The sequence below is a fragment of the Nannospalax galili genome, unplaced genomic scaffold, assembly GCF_000622305.1.
Source record: "Nannospalax galili isolate Female #2095 unplaced genomic scaffold, S.galili_v1.0 scaffold103, whole genome shotgun sequence".
Taxonomy (NCBI): domain Eukaryota; kingdom Metazoa; phylum Chordata; class Mammalia; order Rodentia; family Spalacidae; genus Nannospalax; species Nannospalax galili.
Genome location: NW_008352136.1, coordinates 2,066,925 through 2,081,367, shown reverse-complemented (window position 1 = coordinate 2,081,367; position 14,443 = coordinate 2,066,925). Strand labels below are relative to the sequence as shown.

The 14,443-nt window shown below is 44.4% G+C and overlaps 1 protein-coding gene across 1 annotated transcript in view; it reads left to right on the top strand.

Annotated features, from left to right (window-relative positions):
• The window catches only part of Piwil3 (piwi like RNA-mediated gene silencing 3), a 50,388-nt gene extending 36,184 nt beyond the window's left edge, over positions 1-14,204 (top strand). Inside the window, exons 11-18 of the mRNA XM_008849013.1 lie at positions 2,521-2,593; positions 5,766-6,023; positions 6,159-6,262; positions 7,522-7,592; positions 8,280-8,430; positions 9,285-9,404; positions 13,796-13,943; positions 14,088-14,204. Coding sequence (XP_008847235.1) covers positions 2,521-2,593; positions 5,766-6,023; positions 6,159-6,262; positions 7,522-7,592; positions 8,280-8,430; positions 9,285-9,404; positions 13,796-13,943; positions 14,088-14,204 — 1,042 coding nt within the window. The remainder of the gene's footprint in view (positions 1-2,520; positions 2,594-5,765; positions 6,024-6,158; positions 6,263-7,521; positions 7,593-8,279; positions 8,431-9,284; positions 9,405-13,795; positions 13,944-14,087) is intronic.
• The last annotated feature ends 239 nt before the right edge of the window (positions 14,205-14,443 follow it).

Genomic DNA, 14,443 nt, shown 5'->3' with positions numbered 1-14,443 from the left:
CCACTCATTTTTCCCATGTCTCCACAATCTTGTCTTTTGTAGAATGTGACATGGTAGGGAGTGCACAGCATGTCACCTCTACAGATCAGCATCTTTCAGTTAACAAGATATGGATGGTGCTTCCGTAAATTTTTGTGTAGGTCTTATTATATGACCCAGGATAGCCTTGAATTCTCAACCCTCTGGCCTCAGCCTCCCAGGTGCTCAGATTACAGGTGTGTGCCATCACAACCAGCCTTCCCTACCTTATCATTTAGTTTTAGTGTTGAATGAAATTGTGTTGTCTGGATGTACACACATACATTCACCTACTGAAAGATGTTTTGGTTGCTTCCAGTTTTTGATAATCATGGATAAAGTAACCATAAACATCCATTCACAAAGCACTGAGCTGTTCCTAAGTGGCTGGACTGTTTTATGTCCCCCACTAGCAGTGAGTGGAGTACGCTGCTGCTCCACACCCTCAGCATCTGGTTCAGGCATTGTGTTGGGGCCATGTCATGTAGGCTATTTCTTTGAGTTTGTGTTCCCTGGTACTCTACTGGGGAACAGACTTATCTGTCTGGGTACACACACATCTAGGTACCATTGTGGGGGAGGCATTTGTTAAGGTGTTTGGCCCAGTTAAAAATCAGCTTAATTTCATGTGCTTGAGTTTTAATGTTCTTTGTCAATTTTGGAGCGCAGTCTTTCCTCAGACCTGTCTTTTGCAAACAGACAAGCTATTGTGTAGCTTGACTTCTCTTCACTGTACCCTTGACAGAGCAGATTTTTTTTAATGAGGTCCTGCTGATGGCCTAAGTATCATCTTTTTTGATTATGGCCCAGGCCCTCAGTATATCAAGAGTCTTTACCATAACTGAGATCATGGAGGTTTGCTCCTAGAAAACTCTAGAATTTCTTTTGTCCTGTGTTATGCATTTAGATCTATGACTCATTTAGAGTTCATTTTTGTGGTGTGTGTAATGTTGGTACATTTGGGGTTTGGTGTGCGTGTGTGTGTGTGTGTGTGTATGTGTGATTATTCCTGTGTTTGTGTGTGTATATTTGACACATGTGTATACACATGTCTAATTCTGACATTTGCTCTTCTGTTATGCTTTTGGACTTTTGGCACACCTGGCGGTGATGCCCTGATGGTTAGATGTGATGTCAAGGGTTACGCTGTAAATAGGCTTCATCTGTAGTGATGGTCACAGGAACTACAGTCCTCTACTAGGGATTTTATATTCTTCACCAGCTTATGTCTCTAAAATTGAAGTCCACCAGTGTTAAGAGTTTTGTTTCCTCCCCGGTTAGGTGTAACAGGGTGGCTAGAGTGTACTAGAGTTGAGTATTTCTGTCCTGCCACATAGAATGCTAAGACTGACCAGAATTAGTACAATGCTTTTCTCATGGAGTTTAGGCTCTGAGAATGTGCCAGATGAGCCTCTGGCTGGATAGCTCCTCCTGAGCACAGGTGTTATCATAAAGGAAGAATGCTCTAGCCTAGGTTAGGGGTGTTGTAGAGAAGGGTCAGCATTATGGATATTGTGGAGAACTAAAGTAGACCAAGTTAGGGTTAGGAGCATTGTGGAGAGGAGTGTTCTACTCTTGTATTTCAGAGTGATTCCTCTTCCTTTTCCCTCCTGGACATATTGGGGAACTTTTCTCTGATAGTTCTTATGAGAATTTGGTTGATCTTCTAGCAGTGACTTGATTTATGGGTTCAGTCTGAAGCTTTTTTTAAGATCTTATTTTTATTGTATGTGTATGAATGTATTGCCTGCATACAGGTAGGTGTACCCATGTTGTGCAATGCCCACAGAGGTCAGAAGAGGGCATCAGATCCCCTATAACTGGAGTTAACAGATGGTTATTAACCACCATACAGGTGCTGGGAATAGAATCCTGGTCCTCTGCAAGAGCAGCCAGTCCTCCTAACGTTGGAACCACTGCTCCAGCCCCCAGTCTGGAGCTTTTAACTCTCATAATTGTCCATACTGAGCCTCCAGCAATTTGTCAGTCACTGTTTTCCCTCTGGCGAGTGTTTGCTCAGGCCAGCTGCACCATGCCCTCCTGTCTCTCTCTCCAGTCTTGGCAGAAAGTGTTTTCTGAGCCCTTACCTAGGAGTCTTGGGAATTTTGGATTCTCTGTTTAGCTCATCACCTGTTACATCCCAGGGGTGATGTCCAAGCTCATGGTCCTGAAAATGTTTTTTTTTTTTTTTACATTTACTTATTCATTCATTTATTTATGGAGGTATACATGCCATAATGCATATATAGAGGCCATAAGAGAACTTGTGGGAGACAGTTCTCTCCATGATGTGGGTCCCAGTGATCGAATTCAGGTCATCAGGCCTAGCACCTTTAACCATTGTGCCACCTTATCAGCCCAAGTTATTTTATTTTTAAAACAAACTTTGAGCTGAAATATCTCCCTTAGCATTTCTTCATGTCTGGTTTTATATTTCATTCAAAATATGAAATTTTTCCCTGTCCCTCCCTCCTAACTAGAGACAGTTTGCTTGTTTTCTAGATATAAAGTTGGCAAAGACCCTGAGTCCTACAAGGAAACTTTAAGGAAACGTGTGACAACAAGTACGCAGATGGTGAGCGACCGGATGATCCATTTGCTGTCTCTCCAGTTCCATGTATTTTATCTATTTCTTCTTTTTAACTCTGTGTGTGTGCGTGCGTGCATGCGTGCGTGTGTGTGTGTGTGTGTGTGTCCGGGTTTGTGCACATGTGAGTGCAGTTGCCCACAGAGGTCAGAGGAGGACATCAGATCCCTCGGATCTGGAGTTTCCGTGGTGACTCACAACCACCTGTGTGTTGGGAACTGCGCTTGGGTTCTCTGGAAGAGAACCTTATTAATCTCTTATCCACTGAGCCATCTCTTCAGCCTTGTACATGTATTTAAGAATTTAGAGGGGTCGCCACTGGTTTCCTTGAGTCACCAGTGACCATACAAATATCTATAAGGATCAGCGCAACGCGGCTGTCAGGGGTCTTCTGTCCACCTTTGGGATCACCTAGTGCAGATCCTTGCAAACTTGAGAACCTGGCATTATTTCAGAAGTTAAACGACATACAGATTTAAAGTAATGTGGGATACAGTAGTCCTCACAACAGCACTTTCCATCTCTAGTTATAACAGGCTAAGTCTACAATCTGTTCCCTAGTAGCAGGTGACCGTCCTCCCTCAGTATTTTAAATTTAGAATTTTTAAAATTAATTTTTCCTGCCGGGCGTGGTGATGCACGCCTTTAATCCCAGCACTAGGGAGGCAGAAGCAGGCAGATCTCTGAGTTCAAGGCCAGCCTGGTCTACATAGTGAGTCCCAGGACAGTTGGGGCTACAGGGAGACCCTGTATCCAAAAAACAAAAAAAATTAATTTTCCCTCATTTGTGAATGCATTGTGTGTGTATGTGTATGTGTATATGCACGTACATGTACAGGGGTGGGGGACAGGGGCACATTAGGTGTCCTCCTTAGTCACACTCTATCTTATGGGCTTCCCCATCTCTGCCTCCCTGGAGCTCTGCCTGCAGGTGAGCCCCACACCAGCAGGATTCTCTGAGAAGCCTGCCAGCAGTTTCCAGTGGCAATGAAAAAGTCTAGGCTTTATGTCAAAGACATTAAGGAAAACATCCCAGGTTACAATTAAGAAAGACAAGTGCCCACCTCTAACATCACTCCTGGGAAGGAGAAAGAATGGAAGACATGAGGAAGAAGCCCAAAGAAGGAAGATACGTAGAATTTTGAATAGTTATTCAGATACCATATAATACCTCCTACTGAGGGACGATCAACATCTTTAAATCCTCCAGGAACAGTTGCAGAAGTGCACAAGATACCTGGGGAAATACGGCCTCCTTTGCTGGGTCATCTAAGCCCCAGTTCTCTCATCTCAAAATCCTGTGGTTCATTATTGCCTTGTTAAAACTGCTGAGCCTTAAAGAGGCATACTGCTAAGCTCTGTCCAACATGACTGTGTCCTGCCAGGGCACAGGACCACGCTATTCCATAGGCTGAAACCTTAGGTCATTTTTAGAATGCAGGAGGGAAAAACTGCATAGAACTGAGAGCCTGCAAAAGTACTATGCACCAGTACCTATAAGAATACTGTGCATCATCACCTGCAAGATTACTATGCACCAGTACCAGTAGGAGCACTATGTATCAATACCTGCAGGAGTTCTGTGCATCAGTGCCTGTAGGAAGGTTAGCAGTTATTCCGAGTGTGCTAGAACCTCAGATGTTTAATGCCCTAGGAACGGAGTAAACCAAAATAGAGAGGGGGAAAAGCAATAAAAACAGAAGCAGAAACCCAGTGGAACAGAATGAACAGACCAGCAAGGGAGAGAACAAGAGGAGGAAAGACTTGAGGTCAGCCTGGGCGGGGCATGGTGTTCATTAGACTGACCCACTGGGGAGAAAGGAAACGGGTAACTCGAGCCGCAGTGTGCCAAGGACTTTGAACACTTGAAATGGGTCATTTTCATTTTTTAAATATTTTATGATTTTTATTTTATGTGCATGAATGTATTACCTGCATATACATACAAGTGCACCCATGTCATGCAATGTCCATGGAGCTCAGAAGAGGGCATCAGACCCCCTGGAACTGGAGCTAGGAACCATCATTAGCAGCCATGTGGGTGCTGGTAATGGAACCCAGATCTTCTGCAAGAGCAGCCAGTGTTCTCAACCACTGAGCCATCTCTCCAACCCCAAAATAGGTCATTTTTAGAAAAAAAAAAAAAAAAAACCTAGCCATTTAATATGATCAATTATGGGAAAAAGTTCATGTTAATGCAGGTAAAGTAACTGAAATTCTACATTCCTTCTAGTGAAGGAAAACTCACCTGATACAGTAAAATTTCCTTAATGTAATAAAAGATGTCTGTCAGGAACTTCCTGAAAGCACCATTGTGTTAAAAATAGCATATTGGGGGGTGGGAGATGACTCAGTGGATAAGCGCCTGTGGTCAGGCATGAAGACCTGAGTTTAGATCCTCAACTCCCATGTAAAACTCCAGCATGGCTGTGCACCCCTGCAGTCCACTCGGGTTGAAGGTGAGTGTTGGAGACAGGCAGATCCCAGGAGCTTGCTGGTCAGTCAGTCTAGCTGAAACTGGGCTCTAGGTTGAAAGACCTTGTCTCAAAAATGAAGATGGAGATGATCGAGGAAGAGACCTGAAGTTGACCTTGGGTTACCACACATGTGGGCGCACGCACGCATGGTAAGACAAAATACTATATTGTTGATTTTCCCATTAGAGCCATGGACAGGTCAAATCCCCAGTCTCCCTAACAGGGTCTGAAACCGTGTAAGTCACAGAGTATCTGTAGCCCCAAGCTTGTTTGTTCAGTGGGGGTAACAGTACCTATGTCAATGGGTTTCTGGAAGAATTAATGGAGGCCAAGGAAGTATGTGGCCAGTGCTCTGCACATACTCATTGCCCTGTATGTGGCCACCATCCACATCCTAGTCGGATGCCCTGGCTTCCTCATCCTGGCTTTATTTCCTGTCCTTGGCATCAAAAATCATGTCTTCCTCAAAGTGACTTTGCCCATCCTCAAATCATCCTTGTTAACATCATGGTCAAGTCTTGGATATTGAATGATCAAAACAAAGCATTTTACATGTTTTAAGCAATGGATGCAACAGGACCAAACGGCCAGTCCTGCCTTTTCCCCGCGTCCTCCTGGGGTCCTCACGTGCTGTGCCTCTAGAGGCCCCACCTGCCTAATCTCCAATCCTGGCTCCTCTATAGATGGTTTTTACTTCTCTTGTTGCTGAGTTACTATTTCTTCTTTTGTTTCTTTTCAAGGTGGTCTGTATTCTGCCTGACCACGGGAAACACAGATATGATGAGATAAAAAGATTCTTGTGTGTTCAGTGCCCGGTCCCCAGCCAGTGTGTGGTGGCAGAGACCTTGCGCTATGAGAAGACCCTGAGAACCATGGCCGTCAAGATTGCCCAGCAGATGAACTGCAAGATGGGAGGAGCGCTCTGGAAGGTGGACACAGACGTACGTGGGATTCTATCATCCTCTCTTTACTGAATGTGTGCTCAGTGAAATGCAAGAGTCTACTTTTTAATCAAGTGATTTTTTTCTCTATTTTGTTCTAACCCAATTTATGATCATTTTTCAAAAACTATCAAGATGAAGAATACGATGTTCATCGGGATTGATTGCTTCCATGACATTGTGAGTCGGCAACAGTCGATTGCAGCGTTTGTGGCCAGCACCAATGAAGAACTGACCAAGTGAGTGAGTTCTGGCTGCTGCCTGGGCCACATAGAGGAGATGAAACTGGCTCCTACCTTTAGACAGTCCAGGGAGTTGGGAATTCATGATGTTGTGCCTGGCTGTGTGCTTTCCTGACTCTGACAGTTATTCTCCCCCAAAATGTGCTTGGGCTAGATCTTTGATTTTCTTTACTACCTGTGCCAGGCGTGGTAACACACACCTGTTTAAAACCAGCACTCAGGAGGTGGAGGCAGGAGGATGGAAAGCTCAGGGCCAGCCTGGGCTACATAGCAAGTTCCTCTCTCAAAGCAATAATGTGGCGGCTGACAACCGAACATGTCTGTTTCAATGTAGTTTGGGGGCCAGACAACTGGTACCCATAGGTGACATCAGTCTTCCAGTCTGGCTCCTTTATTTCAACCCAGTCATGTTATTTGTCTCTGTTATGTCTTTAGAATTAGAAAATAATGTGATAATAGGGGAAACAGTCATCACTCATCAAATGGATTATGTGTGGTACCTGTTCGTGTGTGTGTGTGTGTGTGTGTGTGTGTATGCATGTGTATGAAGGCTAGAGGTTGACACTGGGCATCTTCCTTGATTGCTGTCCACCTTATTTTTTGAAGCAGGGTCTCTCAGCAAATCTGGAGCTCATTGATTCAGCTAGGCCAGTGGGTCAGTGGGCTCCAGAGCTCCTCCTATCTCTACCTCCCCCACACTGGGGTTACAATCCTGCATCATTATATCCAGTTCTTTATGTGGTACTGGAGAGCTGAACTCGGGTCTTCATGCCTGCATGGCGGGAACTTTACTGAGTTACCTCCTCAGCTCCCAAGTAGGTATTTGTGAGCACTTCCCGTGTCTAGATTCTAGTACTAAGGCACTGAAAATGGAAAGCCAAAAATGCTGGTTCTATCTCAGGGTCTTAAGCCCTGACAAGTGGCTGACAAATTGGATCCACTGCATCATGTCACAGAGCCTGGAAGCAAATCAAAACCTGGTAAGGGAATAGAAACTTGAAATAACTGGACACATAGCAGTTGTCACCGTGCCTGTAAGCATGGAAGCAACCTACTTGTCCTCGTAGCTCAGGAAATGCCTCTGTGCTATTCGTGGATATTCAAAACCCTCCTGAAATGCTAAGATCAGTACTTAGCCCTCTGTAAGGATGTGAAGGAGCCTTCCTTGGATCCTGCTATTGGTGTTGGCTTGGGACATAGATTAATTCAAGATACAAATGACAGAAGTTTCTAATGGTTTGTTTTTCTGCAAACAGGTGGCACTCTCAATGTCTCTTTCAGGAACCTGGGCAGGAGCTTGTGGATGGACTGAGGGGCTGTCTGAAAGGTCAGTGTCTCTAGGAAGTGATAGACTTGACTCCTGGTCGTTTCTTCTCCACAAGTGGACATACTGCCCTCCGAGGTTGTTTGATCACAGTTGAAAATGTTTTGCATGTACACACATGTGGGTGCATGTGTGTACACACACGTGTACGTGTGCATGTGTGTGCATGTATATGTACCTGAAATGTAGAGGCCTGAAGACAATCTTGAATGTCATCCTCAATTACCATATACCTTGTCTTCAATATAGTCCTGTTACCAAGGCTGGAGTTCACTGTTAGGCTAGGCTGGCTTGCCAGTGAGCCCCAGGGGTCCGCCTGTCTCTACCTCCCTGGCTATGGGATTGTAAGTGCACACCACCATGCCTGGCATCCTTGTATGGGTGGGTTCTGGGGCCAAACTTGGGTTCTCAGAGTACTTGACTGAGCTGTCTCCTCAGCCAGGCCAGAGATGCCATTCAACATCCTGCCAGGCAAGGATTCCTGGCCATAGAACTGTCTCAGAACTCTAGCAGTCATAAGACTCAAGAAATTTTGGGTTAGCCTGAGGTTGTAGATAGCCAAATTGGGACAGCCAAATTGTGCAGAAAGCTAAGACTCCACACAAGATGAATCTAGACCTTGCCGGAACAGCAGAGGTCAGTTTGTGCAGAGTCCAGTGTGTTTACACCTATTGGCTGGTGTCCTTTCAGCTGCCTTGGATTCCTGGTTTAAAAATGTACGGAAAGCACCACAGAGCGTGGTGGTGTACAGGGATGGAGTGGGAGACGGCCAGCTTCAGGCCCTGCTGGACAGTGAAGTGGCACAGATGGTGGAGTTCTTTAAGCGTGGGCGTAAGCCTTGGTGAGTGCGGAAGTGAGGGCGGAACAAAAATCTGTTTGGCACAGACACTGGGTTTAGTAGATGTATGCGCGGAAAACACATCTCACCCTTTGACTTCACATTTCACATAGAGTCAGAACACTCCTGACCAATGATGGATCTCACCTCTGCCTCCTCCTCCTCCTCCTCCTCTTCATCCTCTTCCTCCTCATCATCCTCATCATCCTCATCGTCCTCGTCCCCCCTCACCTGCTCTTCCTCCTCTTCCTCTGGTTCTTCCTCCCCTCCCCTTCTCCCCCCCCCCACCCCTTTATTTTCATAGTACTAGGCACTGAACACAGGGCCTCAGGCATGCTAGGCAAGCAGCAAGCCTTGAACTTGTGTTCCTCCTGTCTCAGCCTGCACAGTAGCTGAGACGCCTGGTTTCTGCTTCAGTCTTGGTGTAGGCAGGCTTCTTAACCTTAGAGATTCACAGATATCCGTGAGTGATCTGCTCCCTCCTTCCACCCTGAGTTTCATCTCTGATCTGGGCATCCCCTCCTGCTGTATCCTCTGGCCTCATGTTTGTTAGGCCTGTTGCCCAGAGCAGATAAGAGGAATGACCTTGGGGTTGTGGGGAAGGGCCCCTTCCCCTCAGATGTGGGGTGGGGGTGCTGCAAATCAACACTCCATTTAGTGCAGAGTCAAGACTCTCACTGGGCTGTGTGGAGGGTGGGCTGCTGCCTTTGGCTCCTTCTGAACCTTCCAGAGTGTGTGTGTGTATGTGTGTGTGTGTGTGTGTGTGCGTGTGCGTATGTGTGTGTCCAACCCCTGGGCCCTTCTGAGAGAAGGTGACTAAATACAGTGGCTCTGATTCTTGTCTTACTTTTCCAAAGTATTCCGCTAACTTTCATTGTGGTGAAGAAACGAATCAACACCAGGTTTTTTGTGAATGAGGCTTCTATGAATCCACCTCCAGGGACAGTGGTTGACCAGGTGGTGACCAGGGAGGAATGGTAAGCCATGTCTTCGTCTGTAACCGTCTCCATTGCTTCTGCAAAATCGCCTGATCATTTTTAAAGCTTTTTTAAAGAAAATTTGTGATGTCTTAAACTTTCCAGAGAATTCTTTGAATTTAGAAATTGTGTTTTGTCTTGTGGTTACCTGAGTTTCATAATCAAATTTTTGTGTCTGTGACCAAATAATTGTTAATCTTAATGTGACGCTAAAACTTCTAATTTTGAATCCAGAAGTAACCAGTTATGTCAATGAGGATAGTTTGGAGTTATCACAGATCGTGCCGTATTGAATATGCCCTAGTAAAATGTTTATATACAAGCTAAAGGGAGGTTTACTATTTTTAAAATGTGCTGCTGCTCATAAAAAAGACAAGTTTTTCGTACATTAATCCCTTAAGAACATGGACAAATGATGTGTTACCAAAGTAATGGTAATACTGAGGCTAGTGAGATGGATCTGCAGGTAAAGGTACCAAAAATGATGTCCAAGTTTTATATCTGGGACCCACATGAGGGAAGGGGAAAACTGACTCCCACAAGTTGTCCTTTGACCTCCATACCCATGCTATAGCATGCACATATCCTTCCTCAGAAACACACACGTACACATTCAAACAAAATGTATTTAAGTTTGGGGCTGGAGAGATGGCTCAGTGGTTAAGAACACTGGTTGTTCTTGCAGAAGACTTGGGTTCGAATCCCAGCACCCACATGACAGCTAACAACTGTCCCTAACTCCAGTCCCAGGGGATCCGACAGCCTCTTCTGACCTCCGGAGGCATTGCACAACATGGGTGTACTTACCTACATGCAGGTAATACACGCATACACATAAAATAAAAATAAATAAAAATTTTAAAAAGTTTAAAAAATAATATTTAAGTTTTTTAAAAATATATATTTTACTGCTGCTGGGTGTAGTGGTGCACCTCTTTAATCCCAGCACTTGGGAGGCAGAGGCAGGTGGATCTCTGTGGGGTTGAGGCCAGCCTGGTCTCATAGCGAGTTCCAGGTCAGCTGGGGCTACAGGGAGACCCTGTTTCAAAAAGACCAAAAAAAATTTTTTTTACTATCATTTTTATTTTATGTGTATGCATGCATTGCCTGCATGTATGTGAGTGCACCCGTGTCATGCAGTGCCTGTGGTGATCAGAAGAGGGCTTCGGATTCCCCTGGAACTGGAACTAAGGATGTTTGTAGCTGCCATGTGGGTGCTGGGAATTGACCCTGGGTCCTCTGCAAGAGCAGTCAGTGCTCTTAACCGCTAAGCCATCTCTCCAGCCCCCAAAATATATTTAAGTTTAAAAAAAATTCTAATAAAGGCCCTTGCCACAAAGTAATGGCAATATTAAACACACTGTAAAATCCAGCTCTGCTGTCCATGGACAGAGTGATGCAATTCATGGTAGTGCTTTAGGGTGTTTTTTTCTTAATAAGCAGCCCACCCTGAGTGGGACTCAGCAGACAAAATGACAGTGAGGTTAGACACCAAGGACACTGAAATAATGAGATGGCTACAGATGATCCAGACTCAATATGCCTAAGGGAGAAGATCTAAAAATGCTGCAAGGGGCTAGAGAGATGGCTCAGCGGTTAAGAGCACTGGCTGCTCTAGCAGATTTGGTCCCAGCACCCATTTTGGGCAGCTCGCAACTGCCTGTAACTCCAGTTCCAGGGAATCTGATGCCTCCTTCTAGCCTCTGTGGGGACCTGCACACATGTACACAGACACACACACACACACACACACACACACACACACACACACACTAATAAATATACTTTTTAAAATGCAGTAAGAGTTGTAAGAATTACTAAAATGTTGAATGAAAAGACTTGGATAGGGTCCTTTTGGCCTCCATGGCAGAAAGGAATGTCATTGTCAAAAGTGTGACTTAAGATACACATGTTGTGCCGCCGCCATGACTCTAGGCTTACTACCTTCAAAAGTCAACCTGTGACAAATGTGTCTGCCCTGACAAGCACAAGAGAACGTCTAACTGGAGTGCCAAGGCTAAGAGACGGAGCTCCATCAGGACTGGGTGAATGGGGCACCTAAGAATTGTCTGTTGCAGATACAGACATGGATTCCATTAAGGACCAATACCTAAACCCAGGAGGATGGCTCTCACAGCATCCAGTTCATCTTGAGGATTTCAGTGGTCATAAATGTTCTGGTTTCAAAAAAAAATGCAAAAAAGAAAAAGCATTCTATAACTAACAGTGATAAGTGTAATCAAGCTGAAAACTCAGAGAAAAAATTTAGGAAGCAGATTAGACAGAAAAGTTATAACTTGAAAAAAAGATTTACAAAATCAGGCTGGAAAGATGGCTCAGTGGTTAAGAGCACTGGCTGCTCTTGCAGAGGCCCTGGATTTGAATTCTGGCACCCACGTGGCAGCTAACAACAATTTGTAACTCCAGTTCCAGGAGATCTAACGCCCTCTTCTGACCTCTGTCAGCACTGTACAACATGGGTGCACTTACATACATGCAGGCAATACTCATACATATAAAATAAAAGGCTAAGGGAAATAAGGCTAAGATTTTCTCACTATCAAGCAGAAGTTTCTATAGGACAAAAGATATGTGGATGGAAGATAATAGTCAATAGAATATTTTTAATTTGAGAACAAGATAAATTCATTTAGACTTAGACACTTCCTAGTGAAGCTTAAGGACAGAAGGCAGGAGAGACTTTAAAATTAGCAGCCACAGGAATCACATGTTTATGAGCAATAAGATGACAATAACAGTGAGAACCAGAATTCGGGGAAATAGTAGCTTCAAACAGCCACAGAGCAACTAGGACTCAAGAATTTACACCCAGCTAAGGTATCATGGCAGGTGACTATGACATACAAATATCCTCAGAGCTCTCTCTGCAAGCACTGCTCCAGCAGACCCTCATTCAAAGCCGTCTGAGGGTTGTATTTTAGGAAGAAATTGAACAACTTGGGAAGGATTGGGACACAAAGCACTGCAGATCAGTGGCTTTGGAGTGAGCAAAAATCCCTTGACTTTTGCAACTGATTCACAGGGTTATTAAAACAAGAGGTCTGCAATGCTGGCTATTAAAAAAATCTTACATAGGAAATGAGTTACAGGGTGAAAGCCTTTTAAGATTCTTTGACTCAAGAACCTCAGGTAAACCTAAGACTTAGTTATACAAGTAAGTGCTGTATAAAGTAAGTATGGGGATTAAGACAGGATACTCCTTCCATGGATGGAGAAATGAAGATTCATGGGAGAGACGCTGATCTGGTAGAAGGCAGGAAAGCACAAGAAAATGGGAAGCCTGACAGAGTCCAATAAGGAAGCACACAAAATTAAGCCCATGTTTACAGTTCACGTAAGCAGATTCACCTTAGCGTTACTGTGTCTATTGGAGGGGCTGTGTGGAGGGGCTGTGTGTACTCCAGGGACTGTAGGGAAAGTGGGGCTCCTGGTCTCCATACCTGCATCTAATTACCAGATGAGGTGGGGCCTGTGTTTAATAAGATGTGGCCATGTGAAATGTGCCAGTTTCAAGGCGCCAGTTTCAAGGCATCAGAAAGTATATTGTGACCGTGTGTGTGTGTGTCTGTCTGTCTGTCTGTCTGTGTCTGTGTCTGTGTATGCCAGTATGTGAGCACACAAATGCTCCTGACTGGAGACCAGAGGTTGACATCAGGTGTCTTCCTCAAAGGTTCTCCACCTTGTATTTTGAGATGAGGCCTCTCTCATGGAACCTAGGACTTGCCAGCTGACTAGGCTGGCTGGCCCAAAAACCTCAGGAATCCTGTCTTTGTCTCTCCAGTGCTGAGGTTCTAGACATACACTGTGACACTCAGTTTTTTAAATTTTTATTATTTTTATTTTTTGTGTATGTGTGTATTGTCCACATGTAGGTAAGTGCACCCATGTCGTGCAGTGCCTGCAGAGGACAGAAGAGGCTGTCAGAACTGGAACTGGAGTTATGGACAGTTGTTAGCTGACATGTGGGTGCTGGGATTCGAACCTGCGTCTTCTGCAAGAACAGTCAGTGTTCTTAACCGCTGAGCCATCTCTCCTGCCACTGAGCCATCTGTCCAGCCCCAACACTCAGTTTTAACATGGATGCTGGGGACCTGAACTCAGGTCTTCATGCATACATGCCAAGCATTTTATCAACAGGTCTATTTTGAGACTGACTCTGTGAGATTCATGCCTGTTGTCAACAGCTTGACTGTCCTCTTTATGAATGTTCTGTACCAAATTGTGGTTTTCTGGGATCATAGCCTTCCAAACTTAAAGGCGGCTTTGTCCATAAGTGGATTTCTATAGATTAATATCTGAATGTTTTTGCTTCTAATTCCAGACTTCCCTCCTTTTCTTCTAAAATAAGCTGATGTATTCTGTTATCTCAGGTATGACTTCTATATCGTGAGTCAGACCTCACAGGATGGAACTGTTACTCCCACTCATTATAATGTTATCTACGACACAAAGGGCTTATATCCAGATCAAGTTCAGTGTTTAACCTACAAACTCTGCCACATGTACTATAACTTACCAGTAAGTTGTTTTTTAATTGGTTTCATTACTTAAAAGCTGAGCAGTTTTGAACTTTCCAGTTGATAGCTATGGAAATTTAAACTTGGAAAAAATGTAAAGTTTGAGATGTAAGATTTTAAAAAGACTTGTTTCCTTTCTCCCAAGGGTGTCATCCGAGTCCCTGCACCATGCCACTATGCACACAAACTGGCTTACCTCATAGGGAAGAACATTCACCAACCACCATCGGAGTCACTGTCTAAATATCTCTATTACCTTTGAGCTTCAGAGGAAGACCTCCATTTCTTTTTTTGTTTTAAGCCAGATGTCTGAATTATGTTCCTAGATCATAACCACAGTGTCATCATTTTTATTAGAAATGGAACTTTGAATAGTATCAACCAGATGGTAACACAAATGGAAATAAACTCAAAAGTGTGTCTCTGGTGTTTAGGCACAAATCTATCCTTCAGATTCCACAAGGCACAACTGGCTGAGGAGACATTTGACTCAGTGATAGA